This window comes from Rhinolophus sinicus, linkage group LG10, assembly GCF_036562045.2.
Source record: "Rhinolophus sinicus isolate RSC01 linkage group LG10, ASM3656204v1, whole genome shotgun sequence".
Classification (NCBI taxonomy): domain Eukaryota; kingdom Metazoa; phylum Chordata; class Mammalia; order Chiroptera; family Rhinolophidae; genus Rhinolophus; species Rhinolophus sinicus.
Genome location: NC_133759.1, coordinates 110,943,983 through 110,971,610, shown reverse-complemented (window position 1 = coordinate 110,971,610; position 27,628 = coordinate 110,943,983). Strand labels below are relative to the sequence as shown.

Here is a 27,628-nt window from a genome sequence, read left to right as displayed (position 1 = left end):
TTTCTGCCCATGGGGCTGTGGCGGAGGGACAGCTGGATTTGCGTGCTCTTTCTGCCGTGTTGTGTATCACGGACTGAACGTTCCCGTCCACAGAGGTCACCCAGCTTTACCCCATCCCTTGCCTTTCCCAGGGCACCTCCTCTGTAGGGAAGTGCGCTTGGACCACAGACCGGACGAGGAGAAAATTAGGAAGAGGTGGGTCTCCTCAAGGGAACATTTCCGCCATGGGACCTTGTTACTGACGATGGGTGTTGGCACCAGCTCCTTCTCCAGCCTAAGCCAGGGTTTGTGAAATCAGCACAGGTTTATGGAATGTCTGCTGTGTGTGGGGCACTGAGCTGACAGGCCCTGGGGAGCCCCTTCCTCCCGGAGCCGAGTGGGGGAAGCAGCCGTCGCAGGGCCCTGTTGGGAGGTGCCAGTGCGACAGTGGTGCCGAGTCAGGCCTGGACTGCACGGGCTGCAGACCTGGGGGCCCCACGGTCTTGGGGAGACGGCCGGGCTGCCAGGGCACCGTCCGTGCTCCCCGCCCCACCTGCTGGTTTTCAGGGCCACCCGGCGTTACCAGGTCCCACTGTGGCAGCAGGTGCGCCCGCTGGGCACAAACGCAGCCGGGTCCCCGCCTCCGTGGTTGGAGGGCGGCAGGCACAGGCGACATCCTCCTCCAATCAGCAGGGACGTCTCGGCGGCCTGGCAGCGCGGCGCCCGCCTCCGCGGCTCCGGCTGCTCCTCGTGTGCACAGGCGCCCGCGGGTTTCCACGGGCGCCCACACTCGCCATGCTGTGCGTGGGTCTCCGCAGGGGCCCTCGCACCTGCTCGGGCGCTGAGCTCCCGGGAGGGGAGCGGAGCCCGGCCCGCAGGGGCGCTGGCCTGAGTCCCCAGTCGCGGCCTGGTCGGGACCTGGTTCTGTCGTCTCCCGGCGGCCCGCGCGCCGACACCACGCGTGGCCTTCAGACCGCGCGAGGCCACAGAAATGGTTAAAACGCCGAGTTTAACAGCCGTTACACATGTCAACGACGGCTGAGACGGCAGCTGTCACACTGGGGGCGACCCTCCCGGACGCCCTCGGGCAGGAGGGCTCCGGGCGCAGCCCAGCGCCCCGCCCCCACGTGCCGCCGCCATTGTGGCGTCAGCGCGCTCGCCGCGGTCACGTGGCCTCCCGGCGCCAGGGTTCGCTCGCGGTCACGTGGTCGCCAGCAGGCCGAACCTCCCGCAGTCACGTGGTCTCCCTCTGCAGCCCAACCCCGTGGTCACGTGGCCGCCCGCCGACGCACCGCCCCAACTGCGCGCGACTCCTCGCGGGCCACCGTAGAGGACGTCGGGCGGCCGCCGGGACGGAAGCCGCGAGGCGCTGCCGACCGACCGCGCCTGCGACAGCGTCAGCCCTGCGCGGAGCGCCGGCCCGATGGCGGCGGCGGCGGCGGCGATGGCCGAGCAGGAGAGCGCCCGGAATGGCGCCCGCAACCGCGGCGGCGTCCAGCGCGTGGAGGGCAAGCTGCGCGCCAGCGTGGAGAAGGGCGACTACTACGAGGCGCACCAGATGTACCGGACCCTCTTCTTCAGGTAGCCCTGCGCCCGGCCGACGCCTTCCAGGGCTTTCCGCCCGGCCGCCGAGCGCGGCGCCCCGCCCCCGGCCGCTTCCCATTGGCCGCGCCGCGCCGCCCCGCGTCCCTGTTGGCCGGCGCCGCTGCCAGTCTCCGAGGCGGTCGGAGCGGCGGCCGGGAGGCCGTGGGGCAGAGGGTTGCGGACTTCGGCCGACCCCGGCCCCGGCCCCGGCCTGTCTTTTCCTGGCCCGCGCTGGACACCGCGGCCCGGCCTCCTCTCCACGTCCGGCGTCCCCCTCCCTCCACCCTCACTTCCCTCCCCCTGAGCGGCCCACTGCTGACCCCCTGGCCGGACCCCCGATGGCCGGGCCGGCCGCCTAGACCCCGTCCGGCTTGAAACCCCCGCGCGGAGTGTCCCGGTCTCCTCCCCCGCCGCGTCGGGGGGACCAGGCGTGAGGCTGCCAGCCTGTTCCTTTCTCCGTGGCCCTTGCTCCCCGCACCGCGCTCTGTGACTAACGCAGCTATTTTATGCCCGTGTGTCTCGGCCCTGCGCGGGCCACGTGCGGCCGCTGCGCTGCTGACACGCGGGGAGTGCGGACGGGGTGGCCCTGCGAGGACGCGCCGGCGCCGCTCCCAGCAGCGCCAGCTGGGCAGCCGGTCCCCGCACGCGCACGCGGCGCGCGTGGCTTGAACTCCGTGCCTTTCTGGAGTGAGCCCTCGAGACGCCTCGCGTCCTGCCCGCTCGGGTGCAGTGTCGACGCGCTCGTGCAGCCACTGCTGCGCTGTTTAAATTGTTCTTGTAAGTGTAAGACTTGCCTGTGAATTGCACATACTCTGCGGTCCTTTCGCGTTCAGGGCAGAAAACGACAGGGCGTTGCTGAGAACTTGGGCTTGTTTAACAGCGGCCGGAGGATTCGCTGTGTCCTGCGGCGGACGTTTCTTTCTAAACTGCGGAGGGACCGCGCGTGTTTGGTACGATGCTCGGCAGTGAGGTCTGGCTTCACACCATTTACGCCTCCATTTAAATGCTTCCTTAATGGCAACTTGAATCGCTGTCTTGGGAACTCGGCGCTACTTTCTGGTTTAGTTCGAGTTCACCAATTTGTGTTTGAAATAGACGTGGCGCCTTGTGGTGCCTGGTCCGCATCGTGGCCCCGAGGACCAGGTAGCACTGACCTGATGGGTCTTCAAGGAACGAGCCAGAGATGTAAGGACGCATTGAGCCCTGACATGCGCCTTCCGCCTGGCAGCTCGGCAACCAGAAGCCTGTGTGGGGGCAGATCTTGCAGTGGCCAGGCCTTGGCCTGCCGCTTGCTGTTCCTCGGGATTTGTGCATAAATATTTGCCCCAGTGATTAATCAGCAGCGCTGGATCTTCCCAAAGCAAACACGGTGTCCCTGTGTTGAGCCAGCTGTGCAGTCCTTCATGTACGAGCCACGTGACTGTTGATTAGCTGTAGAGCGGTGAGTCTCTCGGCCCAGCGCGCATTTCATAGGGATTTGAGGGGTGGTGATGAACACGCAGGCTCTCGACCTGCCCACCCTTGACCGGGGTTCACATTCCACCTCCGCTCCGCGGCCTGCGACCTACGACCCAGGACACCTTGTTGAACCTCTCTGAGCCGTTTCTTCCTCGTGGTCATTCGAGGTGCTCCTGCAAAGACCTGCCATTGGCCTCCTTGGGGAACACAGGGGACGGAGTCAACAGCAGTGGCTGTGTGGCGTCCAGGAGGCCTCACTGAAATAGCCGGGAGTTGTCCCTCTCTTCCAGGGGGCAGTGCACGTTCAGAATCCTCCACACTGTAGCTCCTGGAGAAGTCAAATTCACCAAATTACACGAATTTTTTAATGTCTTTCTACAAGTAAATGTATATGTATACTTAGGTTTAAGTACTTACATAAAAGTACAGTTTGATGAGTTTTAACATGTCTATACACCCATGAAACTAGCGCCAATCAACATACTGAAAAGACGCATCCCCTCCAGAAGTATTCTCATCTGCCGTTATAACCACTGGCACCCGTGCCCCTCTAGAACTGATAAAGGTGGACTCACATGGCATACCCTCTTTTTACCTGATATTTTGAATTCACTTGGCATAGTTCTTTCGAGACTCATCCATGTGCGAACCCATCCACTTTCATTGCTGGCTGGTAGTGTGTCCTATGGCTGGACAGCTTGTTTCCCCTTCATTCCCACAGCAGCTGGAGGAGGACGAGGCAGAAGAAGTTGAGCACAAACTGGAGATGTGTGGCCTGCGCATCCCGCAGTGTAGGCGGTCGCTGCCCCCACACTGAGCGCAGCGTGGCTGTCCCTTCGGTGGTGCTGGAGGCAGTGGGCTGTCACCTTGTCTCTTCGACCTATCTTTCTCCGCCAGGACAAGGATGGAATCCATTTCCAGGCCTGTTGGGTTATTAGTAATCTGTTCAGTCACACACACACCCCGCTTTTGTGACTGCTTTGCAGGGTGGCCCAGGGCCACCCTCTTCTCCTTGACTGGCCAGCCCTGACTTCACTGAAATCCGGTCTTCCTGCCCTCGGGGCCTTTCTGAGATCTGTGTTCATGGTGCATTGTGGCCCCAACCTTGTTAGCCTCTTACGTTGAAGGAAGATATTTTGAAAGAAAGACTTAAGACACATGTTCTCTGCAAGCCTGTGGGTCTGGTGACCTTTTCCTAAAGGAGCATGCTGTGTTCTGGGGTGACCGAGCCCAGCATCGCCGAGCCTTCGTGAGGTGTTGGTTATCACTGAGACTTTTGACGTACCTCTGTCTTTCTTCATTTGATACACACAATTTTTAAAAATCAAATTTACTGAGGTGACAGTGGTTAATTATGACGTGTAAATTCCAGGTGTATATTATAATCTGACGTCTGTGCGCTCTATAGCGAGCTTACCACCCCAAGTCTAGCCCCCTTCCGTCACCTTACATTTGACCCCCTTTACGCACGCACTTCACCCCCGCCCCACTTCTGCTGTGGTAACCACATTCTGTTCTCTGTATCTGTGAGTGTGGTTTTGTTTTATTCATTTTATTTGTATATTCTGCAGATCAGTGAGATCATACGGTATTTGTTTTGCTCTGACCTATTTCACTGAGCACAGTACCCTCTAACTCCATCCATGTTGTCACAAATGGCAAGATTTCATTCTTTTTGTGGCCGAGCAATACTTCATTGTATAAATGTACCACCTCTTCTTTATCCAGTCGTCTATTGATGGGCAGGCACCCAGGTTGCTTCCATGTCTTCGCTATAGTGAGGAATGCTGCAGTGAACATGGGGGTGCAGATATCTTTTTGAATTAGTGTTCTGGATTTTCTCGGATAAATACCCAGGAGTGGAATTGCTGGGTCATATGGTTCTATTTTCAATTTTTTGAGGAGCCTCTGTACTGTTTTCTATTGAGGCTGCACCAATTTGCAATCCCACCAGCAGTGCACGAGGGCTCCCTTTTTCCCACGTCCTTGCCAACGCTTCTTTTGTCTTTTTGATGATGGCCATTCTGACAGGTATAAGATGACATCTCACTGTGGTTTTATTTGCATTTCCCAGTGATGCTGAGCATATATTCATGTGCTTGTCCATCTCTGTGTCTTCTTTGGGGAAATGCCTATGCAGAACTTCTGCCCATTTTTTAATTGGGTGGGGTTTTTTGTTGTTGAATTGTATGTGTTCTTTATACTTTTTCCATATCTACCCTTTTCAGAAGTATCACTTGCAAATATCTTCTCCCATTTGGTTGGTTGCCTTTTTGTTTTGTTGATGGGTTCCTTTGCTCTGCAAAAACATTTTAGTTTGATGGAGTTCTACTTGTCTGTTTTTGTTTCCTTTGCTGTTGGAGTCAAATTTACGAAAACACCACTGAGCCCAATGTCAAGTAGCTTAGCCCCTGTGCTTTCTTTCCATGTTAAGTTAATTTTTGTGTGTCATGTCAGTCTAGTTTCATTCTTTTGAAGGTGGCTGTCCAGTTTTATAAACAACATTTACTGAATAGACTGTCCTTTTTCCATTGTATGTTCTTGACTTCTTTGTTGAGAATTAGTTACCTATCTATAAGTGGGTTTCTTTCTAGGCTCTCTCTTCTGTTCAATTGATCCATGTGTGTTTTTCTGCCAATACCATGCTGTTTTGATTATTGTAGTTTTGTAGTATAGTTCAAAGTCAGGAGTGTGATACCTCAGGCTTGGTTCTTTTTTCCCCTCAAGATTGCTTTAGCTATTCGGGATCTTTTGTGGTTCCATACAAATTTTAGGATGATTTGTTCTAGTTCTGTGAAAAATGTCATTGGTATTTTAATAGAGATTGTATTGAATCTATAGATTGCTTTGGGTAGTATGGATATTTTAACGATATTGATTCTTCAAGTCCATGAACACTGGATATCCTTCCATTTCTTAGTGTCTTCTTCACTTTCCTTCAACAAGTCTTGCAGTTTTCAGTGTATAGGTTTTTCCACCTCCTTGGTTCAATTTATTCCTAGGAATGTTACTCTTTTTTTGTTGTTGCTATTGTAAATGGGATGGTTTTCTTCATTGCTCTTTCTGATAGTTTGTCTTAGTGCATGGAAACAACTGATTTTTGTACATTGATTTTGTACCCTGCAACTTTATTGTATTCGTTTATTATTTCCAGTAGTTTCTTGGTGGAGTTTTTAGGGTTTTCTATATACAGAATCATGCCATTTGCAAATAATGATAGTTTTACTTCTTCATTCCTAATCTGGATGCCTTTTATTTCCTTTTCTTGCCTGACTGCTCTGGCTAGGACTTCCAGTACCATGTTGAATAACAGTGGTGATGGGGGCATACCTGTCTTGTTCCTGATCTTAGAGGAAAGGCTTTTAGCTTTCCACCATTGAGTATGATGTTACCTGAGGGTTTTGTCATATACATACAGTCTTTGCTATGCTGAGGTACGTTTCCCCAAACCCACTTGCTTGAGAGTTTTTATCATAAATGGATGTTGGATTTTGTGAAATGGTTTTTCTGTATCCATTGAGATGATCATATGATTTTCATCCTTCATACGTTAACGCGGTGAATCACATTGATTGATTTGCATGTGGTGAACCGTCTTTGCATCCCTGGGATAAGTCCCACTCGATTGTGTTGTATGATCCTTTTAATGTTATATTCGCTTTGTTAGTATTAGGTTGAGGATTTTTGCATCAGAGTTCTGTTCGTTAGAGACCTAGGCCTGAAATTTGGTGTGTGTGTGTTGTTTTTGCTTGGTTTTAGTATCAGGGTTATGCTGGCCTCATAAAATGAATTAGGAAGCTTCCCTTTTCAGTTTTTTGAAAGAGTTTGAGAAGGATCAGTGTTAAATCTTTGGTAGATGCACTGTTGAAGCCATCTGGTCCTGGACTTTTGTTTGTTGGGAGGTTTTTTATTACTTTTTCAATCTTCTTACTGGTGATTGGTGTATTCAGGTTTTCTATTTTTGTGTGATTCAGTCTAGGAAGGTTTTATGATTCTAAGAATTTGTCTATTTCTTCTGCGTTGTCCAGTTTGGTGTCATATAGCCTTTCATAGTAGTCTTTCATGCTCCTTTCTTGGTATTCATTATAACTTCTCTTTCATTTCTGATTTTGTTTGAGTCCTCTCTTTTTTCCTTAGTGAGTCTAGTAAAGATTTGTCAGTTTTGTTTATCTTTGCAAAGAACCAGCTCTTCATTTCATTAATCCTTTCTGTTGTCTTTTAGTCTCTATTTCATTTACACTTCCACTCTGATTTTTATTATTTCTTTCCTTCTACTAACTTAGGGCTTTATTTGTTCTTTCCCTAGTTCCCTAGGATGTAATGTTAGATTGTATAGTTGACATTTTCTTATTCTTGAGGTAGGCTTGTATTGCTATAAACTTTCCTCTTGGTACCTGTTTGGTGTGTCTTATTTTCATTTGTCTCTGTGTATCTTTTGTTTTTTTCTTTTATTGACTCAATAGTTGTTGTGTAGCATGTTTCATCTCCACACATTAGTGATGTTTCCAGCTTTCTTCTTGTAGTTGATTTCTAATTTCATATCGTTGTGGTTGGAAAAGATGCTTGATATTATTTCAGTCTTCTTAAATTTATTGAGACTTGTTTGTCTCCCAACACATGGTATGTCTTTGAAAATGTTCCGTGTGCATGTGAGAAGAATGTGTATTTTGTCACTTTTGGATGGAAAGTTCTGTAAATATCTGTTAAGTCCATTTGGTGTAATGTGTCATTTAAGGCCGATGTTTTCTTACTGACTTTCTGTCTGGATGATCTGTCCGTTGGTGTAGGTGGGATCTTAAAGTCTCCTACTTCTGTCTCTAAGTATGTTAATACTTGAATTAGGTATTTTGGTGATCTTGTGTTGGGTGCACATATATTACTGTATGTTATTTCTTCTTGATGGATTGTCCCTTTCTCATAAAGTGTGCATCTGTCTTTTGTTACCTATTTTGTCTTGAAATCTTTTCCGTCTGATACAAGTACGGCTGCACACACTTTCTTCTGGATGCCATTTGCTTGGAGTATCATCTTCTACCCCTTCACTCTGAGCCTGTGTTTGTCTTCAGCTGAGATGAGTCTCCTGAAGGCAGCATATGGGTGGGTCTTGTGTTTTAATCAGCCCAGCACTCTGTGCCTTTTGATTGGTGAGTTCAGTCCACTTACTTTTAGGGTGATTATTGATACATGAGGATGTGTTACAGCGTTTTATCTTTGTTTTCTGATTGCTCTGTATCTCTCTTTTCCCTCATGTTTCTGTCCGCTATTTTAGGTTGGTAGTTTTCTGTGATGTTTTTCTCTGTTTCCTCCTTTTTAAATGTTTCATGTCTCAGCTCTGGATATTTGTTTCGTGGTTACTATGAGGTTTGTATAACATGTTTCATAGATAAAAGAGTTCTTTTTCTTCCGATAGCACCTTATCTTCTTTTGGTTACACAAATTCTATTCATTTTCTCCTCCCTTTTTATGGTTTTTTTGGTCACAAATTATTCCTTTTAGGTAGCGCATTTTTAAAAAGTTAAAGCAGCCGTAGTTATTTTTATTGCTTTTTCCCCTTCAGCCTTCATGCTGTAATTGTTTAACAAACTAACTCAAAGTTGTAATTTTCTCCTGCTGCCCGTCTGTCACCTTACGTAAAGCTTTGTGTAATTGTGTCTTTTTGTTTCAGGCGACGAACTCTTCTAAACATTTCTTATGATGGAGGTCTTGTGGTGGTAAATTCCCCCAGCTTTTGCTTGTCTGGGAAAGCTTTTATTTCTCCTTCGTATCTGAAGGATAGCTGCTGGATACGGTATTTTTGGCTGGTTGTTTCTGCCTTTCAGTATTTTGAATATGCATTCCGCTCCGCGCTGGCCTGTAAGGTTGCTGCGGAGAAATCTGATGACGGCCGCGTGGGGCTCCTGTGTAGATGGCTCTTTTTTCCATGGCAGCCTTCAGAACTCTTTGTCATTAACTTTTGACGGTGTTAAAATAATGCGTGTTTGCATCAAGATAATTAGTTGTTCTCTTAGCTTCTTGTACCCGAATTTCTAGCTTCTCCCCTAGGTTTGGGAAATCCTCATTGATTATTTCTTTGACTAGGCCCTCTGTTCCTTTTTCTGTCTCTTCTCCTTCTGGGACACCCAGTATCCTATGTCTCCCTTTCTGATGAAGTCAGATAGTTCTTGTAGAATTCTTTCTTTTTTTAAAAACTTGGTTCTCCTCTTCCACGGGAATCATCCCTGGATTCTGTCTTTGAGCTCGCGGACCTGTCTTTCTGTGATCGTACTGTCTAACGCATTCACCTCATTTGGTTCTTTTTGTAGTTTCAGTCTCTCTGGGAGAATGCTCCTTGTGTTCCCTAATGTTATTCCTGAGCTCACCGAGGACCTTTCTGAGGTTTCTTGTATCTCACTGAGTTTCTTGATGACTGCTGTTTTGAATTCTCTTATCATTTAGGGCTCTGTCCTCCATGACTCTGAGTTGGTTTCTGAAGAGTTGTCATTTCTCTCGGTGCTACCGTGTGGCCTGGGTTGTTGATGCTGCAGGCTGGGCTGTATGTGCTGGCGCATTTGAAGTGGTGAACGTTTCTAACTTAGGTGCTGTTTGAATGTAACAGGTCAGCTGGTTGGTAGGTAGACCTCATGCTTTTGTCTTCCAGTAGGTGGCGCTCTAGCACAAGTTTGTGTTTCACCCGCGAAATTGGGGGGTGGGGGTGGGGCATTGCTGTGGTAGTGGGAGTCAGCGCCAGGGTGATTAAGGTGGTGGGTTTCCCCACTGTGTTTGGGTTGCCTGGACCTCGGGGCACCACCACTGTGGTGGGGGGTGTGGCTGGGGGGAGAGCCGGCTTTGCGAGCCTGCTGCGCTGCTGCCTGTTGTGTGGCTTTGGCGTCACTGTGCTGTGACTGCAAGGCCAGGGAGAGACCTGGGTCCTCGGGTGCTGGCCGGGCTGCTGCCTCTTACCCTCCACCAGCATGGTGTGGGGCCGCCCCAGCGCGCATGCTCGTGGTTTGCCGGTGCCCTGTGCACCGTCCTGGTATGCCCACATTCCAGTGTGCCACTGGGTTTCAAGCGTGCCGATGGGCTGAGCAGGGCAACCCTTGTTGGCTTACAGATGACCCAGTAGCGGTAGGTTCCAGGACAGAGACGCAGGGTCTTCCTCCACCTCATGCCCTTTTGAGAATAAGAGCAGAGCAAACAAGTAACTGTGCAGACGCGGTGCCGTGTGAGGGGTGCCGCTGCCATCAGGGGTCGTGGGCTGGCAGGCAGCAGCTCTGGAAGGTGCTGGAGGCTTCTAGTGCGGCAGCTCTCAGCCCTGGGGCCTTGGCGCACACCTCATCCCTGCCCAGTCGCCCAGAAATGAAATCCCATCCACTCCCAAAATTCTGCAGTGCAAAAAGAAGCACGTGGTTTTTTTTCTTAGCTGCCTGTCACTGCTTTGTATTTTTCCAGCTTTTCTTGATCTGTGTGTGCTCAGTGGGGCTGCCCGCCCGACTACCTGCCTGCCCTCCCAGGACACCGTGCTCTGAGCGGCTCCATTACCCCAGGGCTGGTGTATGTCCCTGAGGACTTCTCTTGCCTTCGTCTGATTTTCCAAGAGGTTGCCGTTGCTCACTCCGCTGGAAGCATCTAGTGTGGTCAGGCATGAGCGAGACAGCTGCTGTGATTCTCACTTAGGATAAGTGCCTGCAGGCCTGCGTGTGTCACTGCAGCACAGGGCTTGTGACCTGCGTGCTTGTCAAGAACACTGGTGGCACCAGGTTGCGTGCAGGCCACTTGCACAGGATGGCTCTTAGGGTGGCGTGGCTGGTGTGGGGGCGCGTGTGTGAGCACGAGCAGTTGCTCTGTGCGCCGCGGCTGATGCTGGTCTTTGTCAGGGAGCAGGTTCTGCTCCCCATCCCACCCCATATGCGGCCAGATAGGCCCTCCTGTTGGGGGGCTGTGTCCAGGCCAGCTGGATCCCCTGCTGCTGGCTGGAATGGGGCTGTGTTTGGGGGCGTGGCTGCAGAGGCTTTTTGAGGAAAAGACCTGGGTGTGGTGAGTGGAACAGCCAGCCTTTGGCATTCCTGCCTGACCAGTCCGTCCAGCCCCAGCAGGAGGCGTTCTGGCCCGAGGCACGTGTGCCATTCACGGTAGTGACCCTTTCTGACTGACCCTTTCTGACGGTCACCGAGGTCACTCTGTGCCCGTGAGTTAAGTGTGAGTTAAGTGTCCTGGGCAGCGCCCGAGCCTGCAGTAACCCTGAGCAAGTCTTTGGGGAGCTGTCCCCGCCTGCTGGTGCTGTGTCTCAGGCCCAGCTCTGCTCCCCTAGACGGACACTGCCCTCCCTGTCCCGTGCTCTTACCTGCCAGGCTCTGGCTGCTCTGTGCCCCTGTCCCACTGTGGCTCAGGAAGCCACCTGTCCCTGCTCCTGTGCTTTGTAAGAAAAGCATTCCGAGCGGGAGAGTGGTGCAGGACAGAGGTGTGACGGTGCTCCCCCAGGCCTCTGCCTCCCATGGGAAGTGAGGGGCGGGGGGGGGGGGCGTAAGAGTCAATGCAGTCAGAGTGGATATTGTGCCCCAGTGAGACTCCATCCTGGAGCTCCTGCTGTCCCTTGTCCCGAGCGTGCAATTCTGACCTTTGGTCGCCCTGCCTCCATGGCAGGGCCTGTGCATAAAGGGGGGAGTCGCCTCCAGCCTCCGCCAGCCCCTTCCACTGCTCCAGGGAGCCACTGCTTTTGGCCCCTGGAGGCCCAAGTCGCTGACAGCAGGGACTCCGTGCAGGCCAGGGGAGCTGGGTCAGGGGACGTCCCAGCGTGGCACCGTTGTTGGCAGAGGTGTGTGTGTGTGTGTGTGTGTGTGTGTGTGTGTGTGTGTGTCACTGTGTGTGCTGTAGAGGTTTTTACGGTGTCTGCTGCGTTCGGCCTCCCACGCCGTAGCTGCCGGGCTCCATGGAGACCCCGAGAGGGTCCGTTAGACCAGGGAGCGCAGTGTTGTGTCATTTCGTGAGGAGCTGGGCTTGACCCCTGCCCCCTCTTGCAGGTACATGTCACAGAGCAAGCACGTGGAGGCCCGGGAGCTCATGTGCTCAGGAGCTTTGCTGTTCTTCAGCCACGGCCAGGTGAGCAGCGGGTGTGTCCCTGGGGTCTCCTGCTTGGGGCCTGGGGCTTGCAACCCGAGTGTCCAGGGAGAGGCCTGGTGGGTGACCTTGGGCTGGCCTGCGTGCTGGCCACTCCAGCTGGGAGGGTGTCCTCAAGTCCTGGGGCCTCTGGCACTGTCTGTGGCTGGGGGCTCTGCAGGCCCCAGCCGGAAGTGTCACTTGGGCTGCACTGCTGGTGACCTTGGCGCTCAAAATAGTGTCCCTACGTTGGTCTGTGGTGAATGTCTGCCTGGAGCCAGAGCGGCCCGGCCGGTTCACCGTGTGTCTTAAGTGCAGAGCTCTGTCGGTAACTGTGTCATCTTGTCTGTTTCCACATTTGCAGCAAAACAGTGCTGCGGACCTATCCATGCTGGTGCTGGAGTCACTGGAGAAGGCGGACGTGGGTGTGGCCGATGAGCTGCTGGGTGAGGTTTTGTCCCATGCCTGGGACAGTTTCAGGGCTGGTCTCTCACTGAGCGACCTCCCCACCCCCACCCCCACCCCCTACACGGGACTCACCGTGCTGTTGTGTCACACACCTGCTTGCTGCCCGCCCCTTTGGTGAGCGTGCATTTGGGGGAGCCCTTCTTGTGAGCTCCCAGCTGCCAAGTCTGAGGAGGGTCCTACTGTGGTCAGTGCTGTGGCTGCCTGCTCTGCAGCCGAGGTCAGCGGGGTGGCCCTGGACAGCACTGGCCTCACGGGGACACAGGGACATTAGCAGTTGCTTCTCAGCTTTCTTTTGAAGTGAAATAACTCTTTTTATTTAAGTGTTTTCAGATACACCGTGAAGAACTGAAGTGGTAGCGTGGCCCTTTGGGTCTGTTTGTATTGTTTTTAGAAAACCTGGCTAAACTGTTTGGCTTGATGGACCCAAACTCTCCAGAGCGAGTGGCTTTTGTGTCCAGAGCTCTGAAGTGGTCCAGTGGAGGCTCGGGGAAGCTGGGCCACCCCCGGCTGCACCAGCTGCTGGCCCTGACCCTGTGGAAAGGTAGGCCTGCCACGCTGTGCTCCCAGGCCCGGGATGAGGGTGGGGTTTGCTCTGTCGGCCTGAGTGTAAATGTCGGCTTCGTCATTCGGTCCCCTCTTGATTAAGTCACCTTGCACTCAGGAGAAGCCCTTGTGGCAGTGGGGGCAGGACAGGGAGGGGAGGGGAGTGGCACGCTGGGCCCGGCCCCTCCCTTCTCTGTCCGTGTAGGTTAGGGGCCCCCATCAGCCATTTCTCGGGGCTCAGCTGACACAGACGTTGAGGGGGGAACCCCGGGCAGCCCAGTCAGGCTGTGTAAGCGGCCCCGGGAGCCGTCTCACTGGACTTGGGACCTGAGGGGGTGAGATGCGGCAGGGGTCGTGGGCCTGCATCTTCACAGGCTCCTGTCCCCTCGCAGAGCAGAACTATTGTGAGTCCCGGTACCACTTCCTGCACTCCGCGGATGGAGAGGGCTGCGCCAACATGCTGGTGGAGTACTCCACCGCCAGGGGCTTCCGCAGCGAGGTGGACATGTTCGTGGCCCAGGCCGTCCTGCAGTAGGTGCCCCGCGTCGCCCTGTCGGTCCTGGCTCAGGGGCTCCCCGGGTCCCGGGGCCCCCGGTCTGCTGGCCGAGACACGCGGGAGGCTAGATGGAGGAGGTCGCTCAGGTCGCACACACGGCCTGCCCTTGTGGCCCCTGCAGCCAAGGCCCCGGCCCCTGGGAGGTTCCAGTTGAGCAGCGGCACGTCAGCGTCCCTCTGTTGCCATCGGTGTTTTGTCTTGTTTCCCCTCATTATCTGCCACTTCTGTGTGGGGGTTTGTAGTGCCGGGCATCTATTTTTTTGTAGGACTCATGGATTTACTAGGTTTTTAGCAGTATCTTGGAGCTGTGCTTGTCTTTCCACATGTTTTCTGCATCTAAACATTTCACTGATGTGGGCACTGCCACCAGTGTTTCATTCCCACTGGGCCCTGGGTCTGTTCCCTGAGGCCTCCTGGTCCTGTGTTCTCTTTCCAACAGTTTATCTTGAAAATACCGAGACATACAGCAGGGGCTGTGCAGTGAGCCCAGGCTTCAGCCTGTGCCCCTCCCACAGGGGACACCCCCGTCTAAGCCGGGAGAAGTTGATTTCCTGCCACAGACACGCTTTCATGTGGTGGCCGAGCACTGGGACAGGTGCCAGGTGGTGGGTCGCAGACACCTGTTGTCTCCCGCCACCTCAGCTTTGAGCTCCAACATTAAACAGGAACTCTGTGCCCCTGGCTGTGGCATGTGGCGCAGACTAGTGGCTCTGGGCTGGCTTGGCCAGCCTTTCTCATGGGTGTCTCTCTGTGCCTTAAAATGTCATGGCCACGGCCCACTCGGCCAGGTCCAGCTGCGAGCAGGACAGTGTCGCGGGGCCTCACACTGCTGGCCCCTGGGCAGGCTGCTCACACAGGTGTGCAGAGAACCCCACCATTTCACATCTGGTGACCTTGGACATGTCACCTTGCCAAGCTTAATTGTCCTCCCCTGTCGGGGGTGACACTGCAGGCCTGCCCTGCTCACTGGGCCCTCAAGGAATCCGTGTATCCCCCGCCTGCAGTGCCGGGCGGGCACGCGGCCTGCCAGCATGGCACAGGCTCACATGTGTGCCGGCTGCGGACGACTGGCTTTCTGTACCCGCTTACTAGGGTGTTCTGATCCGCAGGTTTCTCTGTTTGAAAAACAAAAGCAGTGCGTCAGTGGTCTTCACAACATACACACAGAAGCACCCGTCCATCGAGAACGGGCCTCCCTTCGTTCAGCCACTGCTCAACTTTATCTGGTTTCTACTGTTGGCCGTAGATGGGTGAGTTTTTGTGTGTGGGTGTGTATATAGGGGTATGAGTAGGTGTGATGGGGGAGTGTGGGTTGCGGGGTTCCTGTCTGGCCTGCTTGGGGGCTGCTGAGAACTGAGGGCCCCGCGGTGCCGTTCCAGGGGCAAGCTGACAGTGTTCACGGTGCTGTGTGAGCAGTACCAGCCGTCCCTGCGGCGGGACCCCATGTACAATGAGGTGAGTCTGGCGGAACCGAGGGAAATGCTCCGTGGAGGGCGGTGGCGGGTGGCAGAGCAGGCCAGTGCCCAGGGCGCCCGCCTCAGCGTGGCTCACGCCCGTTCTCTTCCAGTACCTGGACAGGATAGGACAGCTGTTCTTCGGCGTGCCGCCCAAGCAGACTTCTTCCTACGGAGGCTTGCTCGGTAAGGCCGGGAGAGGGTGGCGCTGCCAGGCTGGGCCACACGGGGCAGGGGCGGGGGCATCCTGGATGTGCCGGGCCCCCACCTCTGTCTGCCCCGAGTCCCTCCCCCCAGCAATCCCAAGCAGCCCTGTCAATGCCCAGTGAATCACCATCCTGGGCCCCCTCTCAGTGGCCACAGAAAGGAGGCCAGGGCTTGCTTTCTTTTGTGGTTTTTACTGTGGTCAAACACACACAATGTAAAATGCGCCATTTGTACCATTTTAAGTGTCCAGTTCAGGGGCGTTAAGCAGATTCGTGTTGTGAAGCCGTCAGTCTTCACTTTTCCATGTTCCCAAACGGACACTCTCCCTCCTGGCGCCTGTGCACAGTGCTGCTGCGGACGTGGGGTGCAGGTATCTTTGAGACCCCGCTTCCAGTTCTTTTGGGTGCAGACCCAGGAGTGGAATCGCTGGGTCACCTGGTGATTCTGTGTTTAATTATTTGAGGACCCTCCACACTGTCCCCCACGGCAGCTGCACTGTTTCACGTCCCACCAGTGTGCACAGGGCTCCATTTCTCCACATCCTCGTTGGCACTTGTGTCTGGTGCTGGGGTTCCAGCCACCCCAGTGGGTGTGCGGCGGCCTCTGGTCATCATCCCCGTTTCCCTCATGCTCGGGGTGAGGCGCCCTTGTCACGGGCTCCGTGGCCATTTGTGAATCTATACATCTGTTCAAGTAGTTTGCCTATTTTTGACTTGGGTTTGTTTCAGGAGTTCTCTACATATCCTGGATGTTACTCCGTCATCAAATACACCATTTGCAAATATTTTCTCCCATTCTGTATGGTGCCTTTCTTTGTCTAAGACTTTATTTTTTTAAAAGTAGTTCTGGGTTCAGAGAAACTTGAGAGGAAGGTGCAGCGATTTCCCGTATGCTGCTCACCCCAAACACGCAGCCCCCCGTGAGCTACAGCCCACAGGTGACGTTAGGGTCACTCTTGGTGTCGCATTCTGTGGATTTGGACTGATGTGCAGTGACACGTGTCAACCGCGACAATGTCACAGAGCAGTTTCCTGCCCTAAATACCCTCTGCTCCCCACGTACACCTTCTCCACCCCGTGTCTGTATTGCTGTGTCTTTTGACACATGAGTTTTAAAAGTTTTCATGAATTCGTTTGTCTATTTTTTTTTATTCCTGTTCCTTTCATGTCATATCTAAGAATTCACTGCCAAATCCAGTGTCATGAAATTTTTGCCCTTTATTTTCTTCTAACAGTTTTATAGTTTTAAGTCTTACATTCAAACCTTTAAAACATTTTGAGTTATTTTTTTGAATAGGTAAAGCATTTGACTGGATGTGTGCGAGTTTATTTCTGGGCTCTATTCTCTGCTATATGTCTATTCTCTATGTGTCTCTTTAAGCCAATGCACACCATTCTGATTACTGTAGCTTTATAATAAGGTTTGAAATCAGGAAGTATGAGTCCTTTAGCTTCGTTCTTCTTTTTCAAGATTGTTTTGGCTATTTGGGGTCCCTTGAGAGTCCATATGAATTTTAGGGTGAGGTTTTTTTTTGCAAAAAACGTTGGGAATTTGAGAGGGATTGCAATGAATCTGTAGATCACTTTAGGCAGTATTGACATTTTAAAGGTTTTTAAGTCTCCCAATCCATGAACACAGGATGTTTCCATTTTCTTATGTTGTCTTTAATGTCTTTCAGCGATGTTTTGTAGTTTTCATTGTATAGTCTTTCACCTCCTTAGTTAACTCAAATACCATGTTTTTGATGCTATTGTAAGTGGAATTGTTTTTTGTTTTTTTGTTTTTTTAAAAATTTTATTGGGGAAGGGAAACAGGACTTTATTGGGGAACAGTGTGCACTTCCAGGACTTTTTCTCCAAGTCAAGTTGTTGTCCTTTCAATCTTAGTTGTGGAGGGTGCTGTTCAGCTTCAAGTTGTTGTCCTTTCAGTCTTAGTTGTGGAGGGCACAGCTCAGCTCCAGGCCCAGTTGCCGTTGCTAGTTGCAGGGGGCACAGCCCACCATCCCTTGCGAGAGTCGAACCAGCAACCTTGTGGTTGAGAGGACACGCTCCAACCAACTGAGCCACCCGGGAGCTCAGCGGCAGCTCAGTTCAAGGTGCCGTGTTCAATTTTAGTTGCAGGGGGCGGAGCCCACCATCCTTTGCGGGACTCGAGGAATTGAACTGGCAGCCTTGTGGTTGAGAGCCCACTGGCCCATGTGGGAATCGAACCAGCGGCCTTCGGAGTTAGGAGCACGGAGCTCTAACTGCCTGAGCCACCGGGCTGGCCCTGGAATTGTTTTTGTAAATCCTTTTGAGGTTTGTTCATTGTGTATAGAAATGCAACTGATTTTTGCTTGTTGATTTTGTATCTCTCACCTTTGCAGACTTCATTTATTAGTCCTAACAGTTTTTAAATGGGATCTTTAGGATTTTCTATACATGAGGTCTGTGAATAGAGATAGCTTTACTTCTCCCTTCCGATTTGGATGCCTTTTATTTCTTGTTCTTGCCTGACTGCTCTGGCTAGGACTTCAGTACAGTGTCGCTAGCAGTGGTGAGAGCGGGCGTCCTTGTCCTGTTCCTGATCTTAGAGGGAAAGCTTCAGCTTTTCACCACTGAGTATGATGCTAGCTGAGGGCTTGTCATATGTGGCTTTTATCATGTGGTCGTTTCCTGCTATTCCTGGTTTGTTGAGTGGCTTTATGACAGTGTTGGATGTTGTTACGTGCTCTTTGTGCGTCACTCGAGATGATCATGGTGCCCCTTCCCCCCCATTCTGTTAATGTAGTGTGTTACATATATCAATTTTCATATGTGGAAATACCCTTGCATTCCAGGAATAAATCCTACTTGCTTATGATGTGTAATCCTTTTACTGTGCAGCTGAATTATGTTTGCTAGTATTTTGTTGAGGATTTTTGCATTGATGTTCATGAGGGATGTTGGTCTGTAGTTTTCTTTTTCTTGTAGTGTCTTGTCCGACTTTGCTTATCAGGGTTATGTTGGCCTCATAGGTGAGGTAGGGTTTCCCTCCTTTCAGTTTCACGCAAAAGTCTGAGAAGGATCGGTGTTAGTTCTTTAAGTGTTTAGTCCTCGGCCTTTCTTTGTTGGGAGCTTTTTGATTGCTGATTCAGCCTCTGTACTCACTGCATATGTTCCGATTGTGGTGTTTCTTTGTGATTTAGTCCTGGTGGGTGTTGGAGGCCAGGTCATCTTCCCACATCCTGCCCCACCTCGTGGGCTGTCTGTAGAGTTCTGACAGGAAAGGGTACCCTCCACTGGGCAGGGACCAGGCCAACCCTTCACTGAAAGGCGGTTTTTATAATCCTGACTGTTAGGTTTTGTTATAAACAGGTAAGTCATAGTTCACAGGCCATGCCCTGGCCCCCTCCTGCTGTCCCCCAGCCTCCTCCTCGCAGGGCCAGGCAGGGAGGGTGCAGGTCTCCTCAGCTTCCTTCTGGAGATAACTTTGCAGTGCCACAGCACCATGCTGTGCACAGACAACCCCTCGTGCTTTCTGGCGCTGCCGCTGGGCTGTTCCAGGTGACATGGCCGTAGGCCCCGGTGGGGCTGGTCCCACAGAGCTTGAAACAGGGAGCTGCTACAGTCAGTGCCGCCTGCACCAGAGTCCTGATGGCGCCCAGTGGAAAGGCCTTCCTGTCTGAGACCGAAAGGCTGTGCGCCTTAAACACAGTCTGGTGTTGGCTTGTCCACGTAGCTGTCCGCGCCCCACCAGCTGCCCTGCGCTTGTCCCCAGCTCACCCGGCCTCGGCGGGGTCTCTCTGCATCACTCTGGGTCTCGTGACTTTCCCTCAGAAGCTGAGTGCTGCTCTCCCCAGGTGTGTGTGGGCAGGTTTCTACCTGCACAACTGTCCCCGCGTGTTCCTGATCCCTGTGGCTTAAGGAGCTTTTAAACTTGGATTTTGTGTTGACATTATGGTTGCTCTTTGGATAAAGACCAGGAAAGTCGAAAGGAAAGGTGTCAGTGGTGACAGCACCCGAGGATGGCCCTTGAAACTGGCGTGTGTGAGTTCCTGTGACATTGAGTTCACACGCGTGTGCTCCGTAGCCCCCCTCTGGTCTTTCATGACATCGTCCCAGTGATAGCTCTTGCGACTTCTCCAGGTGGCTGTGCCGTGTCCCCTCTGAGGGGCACCTTGGGCCTTTCCCCACCGTCAGGACCCGCCACGAACTCCCTGGCTGTGCCTTTGTGCCCTCCTGGGGTTCCTTTGGGGAGACTGCCGCTGTGGGGCCCCTGGGACTCCAGCGTGTCCGTGGGGCGTGGCACCGTGCGGCTTGGGGCGGGGAGCCGCCCGCTGCAGTGGGCCCGACACGCGTTTGCTTCCAGGGAACCTTCTCAGCAGCCTCATGGGCTCCTCGGAGCAGGAGGGTGAGGACAGCCAGGACGACAGCAGCCCCATTGAGCTCGACTGACGCTGCCCGCCTGGACCTGCATGAAGACGCCCTGGGGCGCGGCGGGCAGGCTGCTCACGGGCCTGGACCGGCCGCGGTCCTGAGGCTGCCGTGCTCGGTTGGCGTGTTTGTGCGCCCCGGCCGCGTGGCCCTGCCGTGCGCCTCAGCTCGACCCACAATAAAGCACAGGCTCGTGCCACCACCCTTTCCCAGTCCTCTGTCTCTGGTTTGCTTTGGGGGGGAGGGGGCCGTGGGCTTGCAGGCCCATCCCAGATGGTGTGGGGAGCGGCTGCCCTCAGGCCGAACCGAACCCAATAGAGGTCCTGCGGTGGCCCCGCCCCCCAGTGTCCTGGACAGTGCCTGGGCGCCGCCCGTGCCAAACCCCGGGGGCCCCGCCTGCTGCCGTGCGCACGGCATGTGCAGTGGCGTCTTGCAAAGGGAGCTGCAGGGCTGCCCACCTTCGTGATGCAATATTTATTTCACTGGGTGAGACCCTCTGACTTGACGTTGTAGGTTTTCACCAAGTAACCAGTCCAGGAACGAGCTCCTCTGCCCTGTCTCACTGATGCTATGTCAGAAGTTCCCAGGATACTTACAAAAGGGGACACAGTTTATTTTTTCACAATTAAAATAAGTTGTAGATTAATACATTGATCATGCATGGGGAGGAGTGAAGTATGCAAGTCTGTTTACTGTAAAATGGAGTTTAAAGGAAGGTTTGTGTTAATTGTTAAGTTTAAATAAATCCTTTATACTGGGCTTTGCACAGTGGTCCTTTCTGCGTGAGCTCCTGGGGCTGGGGCCGTTGGAAGGGCCTTGTGAGCCCCAGCCAGGGGACCGGGCGCGGTGACCAAGGTGTTGGAGGGCGGCGCTGGGAGTGGCCCCTCCACGCAGACGTGCGTGCTCAGCACTGAGCAGCCTGTGGGGTGTGTCCCAGCTGGTTGGGAAATCTTCCCTGCCCATCATAACGCGGTGCTCCTTTCTTTTTAAAATGTCCCTTTCCTGGGTCGCACACGCAGTGCGTGCACTCGACACGGGCAGGCACACGTGACACATGACACACACCAAGCAGGTGCCAGCGCCTCTGGGGTCAGGAAACGTCTGGAAGGTGGGGGGGGGGTGCGTCGGGGGCTGGCTGGCACAGCGCTGGGGTTTTGCTGACCCAGGGCGAGTGTCACAACCTCGGGCTTGAGTCTCCTCATCTAGAAGACGGGTCAGTGGGAGGGGACGCTGGCGTCCAGCACAGCTGGAGAAGTGACCCGGACTCTGAGGGAGGGGCCAACCAGCAGTGCCCCTGGGTGGGTGCGGCCCTGCGGCTGTCCGCACCCCAGCCCAGCCGTCTTGGGGACCCTGCCCTGGCAGCTTTAGCTCAGCTCAGGAGGGACACAGCTGACAAGGGTGCCAGGGTCCCTCAATCCAGGGTACAACTGGTCTGAGCTGGTGGCACCATTCTCAGGTGAAGAGGGAGGTGGGCACTTGGGGGAAGGGCAGCCCATCCCCCACCTGCCCCTGGGTGTGTCCCCCACTTCCTGGCTTGTGTGTGAGGCCAGTGGGCAGGCCCTCTTGGGGCCCAGAGCCCCCCTCCCCCGGCCTCCAACACCAACAAAGCCACACCAGAACCCCACTTTATTCCCAATGTCACACAGCTGTGCCAGTGGCAGGCCAGCCCTGGTTGTCCCTGGGGGACCCTCCTGGTCCTCTCAAGGGCTGGTCCAGGGCTCCCCTGGGGGCCATGTCTTGTCCAGGCAGCCCGGATGACCCAGCAGGTAACCCACACACACACACACACACACACACGGTCACAGACATCCCCTGCTCCCCCAGAGCAGAACCAGGACACCTGGGAGGAGTCGTGGTGGCTGAAAGTGCTGGTAGGCCAGCAGCATGCGGGGTCCGGTGCGGGTGAGCTGGGCGCAGGCATCTGCTCCACGGAACCAAAGACGGCAAGGTCAGGTCAGGTTGGGGGGTCACCGGTCAGCACCAAGCCACGAGTGGGCAGAGACACATGCTGACCCTCCAGTCGCCCCACCCAAGCCACGTGGCCCAGGCGCATGGCGCACTCCACACAGCTCCTTGAAGGATAGGGCAGTGTCCTCCACTCCAGCCCCCAGGACCCCACGACCACACACAGCCTTTGGTCAATAAATACTTGTTGAAGGAATGTGAGGGGTATGAGGGGCCGTGGAGGTGGGGCAGGATGGGAGGCATGCAAGCCGTCCGCTGTCCCCACAGCCCAGTCCCTGGTTGGGGAGGTGGTCCACTCAGGTGGGTGGGTGGCAGGGCGCGGGAGTAAGGGGCATCAGGCTGCCCTGAGCCGGAGACCAGGCCCTCAGAGGGAGAGTGTGGTCCAGTGGACAGGGCGTGAGGTGAGGCTGAGGTGTCCTGGGGGCAGCAGCAGGACTGGGTCAAAGGCCAGGCCAGGCTGGCCCACAGTGAGGTGCCAGAGAAAAGGTCCCAGTGGCTAAGCTCAGGTCCCACCTGGCTGTGTCCAGGGCTACCATCAGGCCAGGGGCCAGGAGCCGCTGCCGCCATCCACAGGCTCCCACGGTGCAGCCGCTGCCTCGCGCCTCCAGGACTGTCTCCAGGTTAGGGTTTATGCTTGAAGTGGGCTTCCACTGGAAGAGGGACAGGCGTCCACTCTTGGCACGGCCACACGGGCGCTGGCTGTCCCCCAACCAGCCCCGCCGGCCCTTACCTGCGTACTCCTGGGGCAGCATGGGCCTGTCCACCACCTTCCGGAAAGCGTCCAGCCATGCCCGCTGCTCTGACTCCGTCTCACAGGCCAGCAGGAACCTGCGCTCCGGCGTGACGATGGTGATGCCATGTGGCCAATGGTGGCCCTGGGTGGATGGCGGGAGCCTGTCCAGCACCATGTAGCCGCACTCCCTGCTGCCGATGAAGACCTCCCCTCGGGCAAAAGCGTCCTGCGGGCGGGGCAGGCTGAGCTGAGGGCCAGCCCCTCAAGTCGCCCACCTGGGCCTGGGGCCCTGAGGGTCTGGAGGCTGTTCCTTCCGGGCAGCTGGCTGTCCAGACCCAGCTGTGCTCAGAGGGCACAGGCTCAGGACCCCGGGAACCCCATCCACCCTGCATGGAGCCCCAGCTGATCGGGGCAGCAGCCCCCCCTTACCAGGGGGTCTTTGAAGTACATGAGCCGCCTGTCGTCCATGGTGAACCAGCGCTTCCGGAAGCCTTCCGTTTGCTGTGGGTCAGTGTGCCAGTGACTGGCTGGTTGGCCTGACGCAGGGCCCTGTCCCCAGGTGACCACAGCTGACCAGCAGGAGGGCAGGGCCACCCATTCATCCAGCCACTCACGCCTTCACTTCCATGCCTTCTGGGGCTCGTGATGCACCAGCCGGCTACACGGCCTGGTCCCCACCTCCGGGCCTCCCTCCACTGCCCTCTGCACCAGCTCCTTGCTGGACTGTCCCATCCCTCCCCATGGGCTCCAGGCGGGGTCTGCAGTGTGGGGCCACCTGGGTCCTGGGGCAGCGAGCTGCCCGCTGTGGCTGAGCAAGGTCACAGGTACATGACCAGAGGGCGGGGCCTGGCCCAGACCCCCACGGTCCTAGTAAAACACCGGGGAGCCACAGCCGTCCATGCCAAGATGACCCACTAGAGACACTCAGGCAAGCTAACGCTTTGCCTGGGAGTGCCACCCGCACTTCCAGCCTCCACGGCCACCCTGGCCCCGCCTGGCCCCAGATGACCAAGGCCAGGGCAGCAGTCAGACGCACCTTGGGCCCCGTTTTCTCCATGTAGCCTTCCTTCAGGTAGTTCCTGGTCAGCTTCGGCACCAGCTGGGGTGGAAAATGGGCTTAGCTCCAGGCCTGACCCCCCCCTCACCGTGCCCCACGCATCCCAGCCCCGCTTCCCCTCCCCATGCAGCTAAGCTAAAATGCCCCAGGATGAAGGATGGCTGTGGTCACTTCAGGGGCCTCAGACGTCAGTGGCAGGGGTCCCTGGGGTCCCTATGGGTTCTGGGCCAGCCCCCAGCCCACCCCAGGGGCACCGTCGGCAGCAGTAGCCACTCACGTCGGCGTCGCAGGCTCCCGGGAAGGCCACTTGCAGGTAGTGGAAGCGGGCGGCACGGAGCGCGTTGAACCAGTGCACCATCTCCTGGGGGGGCGGGGAAGGGAGGGGAGGGCGTGGGCAGGGGCGGGGCATGGCCCTCACTCCTCCAAACCACCCCCGCCCCGGAGCTCAGACTGCCCGGCAGGGTCAAGGGTGGGCTGTACCGCCCACTCCGGCCACCCCCACCCTGCGCCCATGCTGGGATGAGGGCTCTCGGGGTGTCAGGCACAAGGGCAGGCACAGGCCCCCTGAGGTGACCTGGGCGGAGACCATGTAGTTAGGGCAGGGCAGGGGGACAGCAGGTAGGGGTGACGCACAAGCCATTCCCCCCCCCTTGGAGCAGTAGGCGGGCTCGGTTGGGGCTGTTTTCTGCCCTCATGTTTTCTTGCCCAGAAGAAGGCTCATCCATTTAAAACGCAGCCCAGCTCCCCCTCCCGTGCCCCTCGGAGGGAAAGAGGGTAGAACAGCTCTGGGGCACAACGTGGTGATGCCACAGTGTTCTCATACTCCTGGGATCCCTGCCCACCCTGGCGCCACACCTCCCACAGAGGCTGCCGGTACCTACCCTCCCAGGCCCTTCCATGCTGGGCTCCCTCAACCCTGATGAACCCAACAATCTGCTTCCTCTGCTGCTACCTGGCCAGAGCCAGCAAGGGGTCGCCTGCAGGCCCGCCAACCCTCCTACTCCTCCCTGATCACCAGGCTCCAGGGCGCGCTCCTGTCACCCCCACACGCACCCGGCCCCGCCCAGGGCCCCGCCCACCAGGCTCACACCCACCTCCAACACTGCCTTCTCCTCTGGCCTCTCCACGGGCCCTGGCCACACCCTTCAAGGAACCCGCCTACTACAGACCGGATCCAACAGGAACCGGGCACTGCCACTCCAGGCCCTGCCCACTCCAGGGCAGGCCAGCGTTGCTGCAATGTCACCGAACTCGAGTTAAGATGAACTCAAAGGGTCCCAGGCTGAGACACATCATAATCAACTTTGCAAAAGCCAATCTCGAAAGCAGCGAGATAAGTCACTCATCACATAGGAGGGTCCTCAAATAGCCCATAAGCAGACTTCTCATCAGTAACTTTGGAGGCCAGCAGACAAAGGCCCACATACTGAAAGTGCTCAAAGGAAAAACTGTCAACCAAGAATCTTATATCCCACAAAACTGTCCTTCAAAAGTGAGGAAGATCCTGAAACTAATATTAAAAAAATAAATAAATAAAATAACACATATTTTTCTATATTTAAAAAAAAAGGGAGGAAGAAATCAAGACATTCCAGATAAACAAAAGCCGAGGGAGTCTGACCGTTAGACCTGCCCTTCAAGAAATGCTCAAGGGAGTCCTGTAGGTGACCTGAGAGAAGCCTGACAGTTCCTTGAAGCCATATGGAGAAGTCAAGGTCTCAGAAAGGGTAATACAAGGCCAATTCTAAAAGCGAGTATAATTGTGATAATGGTTTATAAAGTTATGTTTTGTTTTTGACATTATTTAAGAGACTAATACATAAAGAAAAAAACAATTATTAATGTAAAAGCTGGTATTACATTCATGTACCTCATGACAGACCATCAAAATACATGATGCGAAAGCTGAGAGAATCACAGGGAGAAAATGTTCTACCACAATACTTGGAGTCTTCAATACCCACTCTCAATAATGGATAGAACAGTCAGACAGAAGATTAATGAAACAGGACGTAACACAATAAAGCAGCTAGACTAACAGACATGCAGAGCACCACCCAAAAGCAGTATACACGTTCTTCTCAAGTGCAGGTGGGACATTGCCCAGGATAGACCAGATGTGAGGCCACAGAGGAAGTCTCAGTAGATTTAAAAAGATGTCGGACACAGTGTCTTCTTCAGCCGTGACAGGATGAAATTAGAAATCAATAACATAAAGAAAACTTGGAAACTCACAAAATTGTGGAAATTAACCAACAGATCAAACAATAAATCAGAAGGGAATTTAGAAAATACTTAGAGATGCATGAAAATGAAATCACAGGAAACCAAAACTATGGGACGCAACAATAGTGGCACTAATGGGGAAACTGGCAGCTATAACTGCTGACACTGGAAAATCTTAAATCAACAGCGTAACTTGACAACTTAAAGAACTAAAACAAGAACAAATTAAACCCAAAGCTAGCAGAAGAAAGAAAATAATAAAGATTAGAGCAGAGATAAATGAAATAGAGAATAGAAAAATAGATAAAATAAATGAAGCCTAAAGTTAGTTCTGTGTAAAGATCAACAAAATTGACAAAGCTTTAGCTAGATGGACTAAGAAAGAGAGAAGATTCAGATTACTAAAATCGGAAGTGAAAGTGAGACATTACTACCAATTCCACAGAAATAAAAAGGATTATAAGAGTGTACTGTGAACAACTGTACACCCCCAAAATGGATAACCTGTGTGAAATACAAATACCTAGAAACACTAAACCTACCGAGACTAAATCACAAAGAAATAGACAATCTGAATAGACCTACAACTGATAAGGAGATTGAATCAGTAAGCAAAAGTCTCCCAACAAAGAAAAGCCCTGGGCCTGTCGGCTTCACTGGTGAATTCTATGAAACACTTAAAGAACTAACACTGATCCTTCTCAGACTTCTGTGTAAAACTGAAAGGAGGGAAACCCTACCTCACTACGAGGCCAGCATAACCCTGATACCAAAGTCGGACAAGACACTACAAGAAAAAGAAAACTACAGACCAACATCCTTCATGAATATTGATGCAAAATCCTCAACAAAATACTAGCGAACAGAAATCAGCTGCATATTCAGGGTCCTACGCCAAGACGAGTGAGATTTACTCCTGGAACACAAGGACGGGCCAACATAGCAATATCAATGCAACACATGAACAGAACAGAGGAAGGAAACACGTGATCATCTCAACTGATGCATAAAAAGCATTTGATAAAATTGATACGAAATCTCAACAGAACCAGAAAAACCCCGATAATCCTAAAAAGGAAGAACAACACTGGATGACTTACATGTCCTGATTTCAAAACTCCCTACGAAGACAGACACACGGACCAGTGGCGGAACAGAGAGCCCAGAAATAAGCCCTCGCACATACGGTCAAATGACATTTGACATGAATGTCAGGACCACTTGATGGGCAAGGACAGGCTTTTGAGAAACGGTGCTGAGAACACTGGGTGTCCACGTGCAAAAGAATGAAGTCAGATGCTTACCTCACATCACACACACAAATTCACTCAAGATGGATCAAGGACCTAGATGGAAGGCCTGAAACAATAAAACTCTTGGAAGAAAACAGGACAAAGCTTCACAACATTCAACCTGGCAATGATTTCCTGATTATGACACCAAAGGCACAGGTAATAAATGAAAAAACAGACAAATTAGATTTCATGAAAATTTAAAAATTTTGTGCATCAAAAGGCAGTTTGCAGAGTGAAAGCCACCATACAAAATGGGAGAAAATATTTGCAAATCCTATATCCAATAAGGGATTCATATCCAGCATATATAGAGAAGCCTGTAACTCAACAACCAAAAGCAAACTACGCCGTTCTATGTGCACGACGAACTTGGACAGACATTTCTGCAAGGAAGATTCACGAATGGCCACGGAGCCCGTGACAAGGGCGCCTCACCCCGAGCATGAGGGAAACGGGGATGATGACCAGAGGCCGCCGTACACCCACTGGGGTGGCTGGAACCCCAGCACCAGAAACAAGTGCCAACGAGGATGTGGAGAAATGGAGCCCTGTGCACACTGGTGGGACGTGAAACGGTGCAGCTGCCGTGGGGGACAGTGTGGAGGGTCCTCAAATAATTAAACACAGAATCACCAGG

The 27,628-nt window shown here is 53.6% G+C and overlaps 2 protein-coding genes across 7 annotated transcripts in view; one reads left to right on the top strand and one right to left on the bottom strand.

The window, feature by feature from the left end:
- The first annotated feature begins 1,134 nt into the window (after window positions 1–1,134).
- On the top strand, window positions 1,135–20,474 carry GET4 (guided entry of tail-anchored proteins factor 4). Of its 2 annotated transcripts, none has more exons than XM_019747456.2 (9): window positions 1,135–1,560; window positions 12,018–12,096; window positions 12,458–12,539; window positions 12,953–13,102; window positions 13,497–13,635; window positions 14,770–14,910; window positions 15,040–15,115; window positions 15,228–15,300; window positions 19,651–20,474. In XM_019747456.2, the coding sequence occupies exons 1-9, from the start codon at window positions 1,403–1,405 to the stop codon at window positions 19,734–19,736; spliced, it is 984 nt and encodes a 327-aa protein (XP_019603015.1). In that variant the 5' UTR covers window positions 1,135–1,402; the 3' UTR covers window positions 19,737–20,474. The 2 variants fall into 2 exon arrangements, with proteins under 2 accessions (XP_019603015.1, XP_074170172.1); XM_074314071.1 differs by lacking the exon at window positions 1,135–1,560 and adding an exon at window positions 1,789–2,359.
- The window catches only part of ADAP1 (ArfGAP with dual PH domains 1), a 46,631-nt gene continuing 39,307 nt past the window's right edge, over window positions 20,305–27,628 (bottom strand). For 3 of the 5 annotated variants that reach the window (XM_074314068.1, XM_074314066.1, XM_074314070.1), the window contains exons 7-11: window positions 23,748–23,831; window positions 23,450–23,512; window positions 22,843–22,962; window positions 22,411–22,639; window positions 20,305–22,330 (exon numbers count right to left, since the gene is read on the bottom strand). In XM_074314068.1, coding sequence (XP_074170169.1) covers window positions 22,302–22,330; window positions 22,411–22,639; window positions 22,843–22,962; window positions 23,450–23,512; window positions 23,748–23,831 — 525 coding nt within the window. In that variant the 3' untranslated portion in view covers window positions 20,305–22,301. The remainder of the gene's footprint in view (window positions 22,331–22,410; window positions 22,640–22,842; window positions 22,963–23,449; window positions 23,513–23,747; window positions 23,832–27,628) is intronic. The other 2 variants (XM_074314067.1, XM_074314069.1) reach the window with 2 other exon arrangements.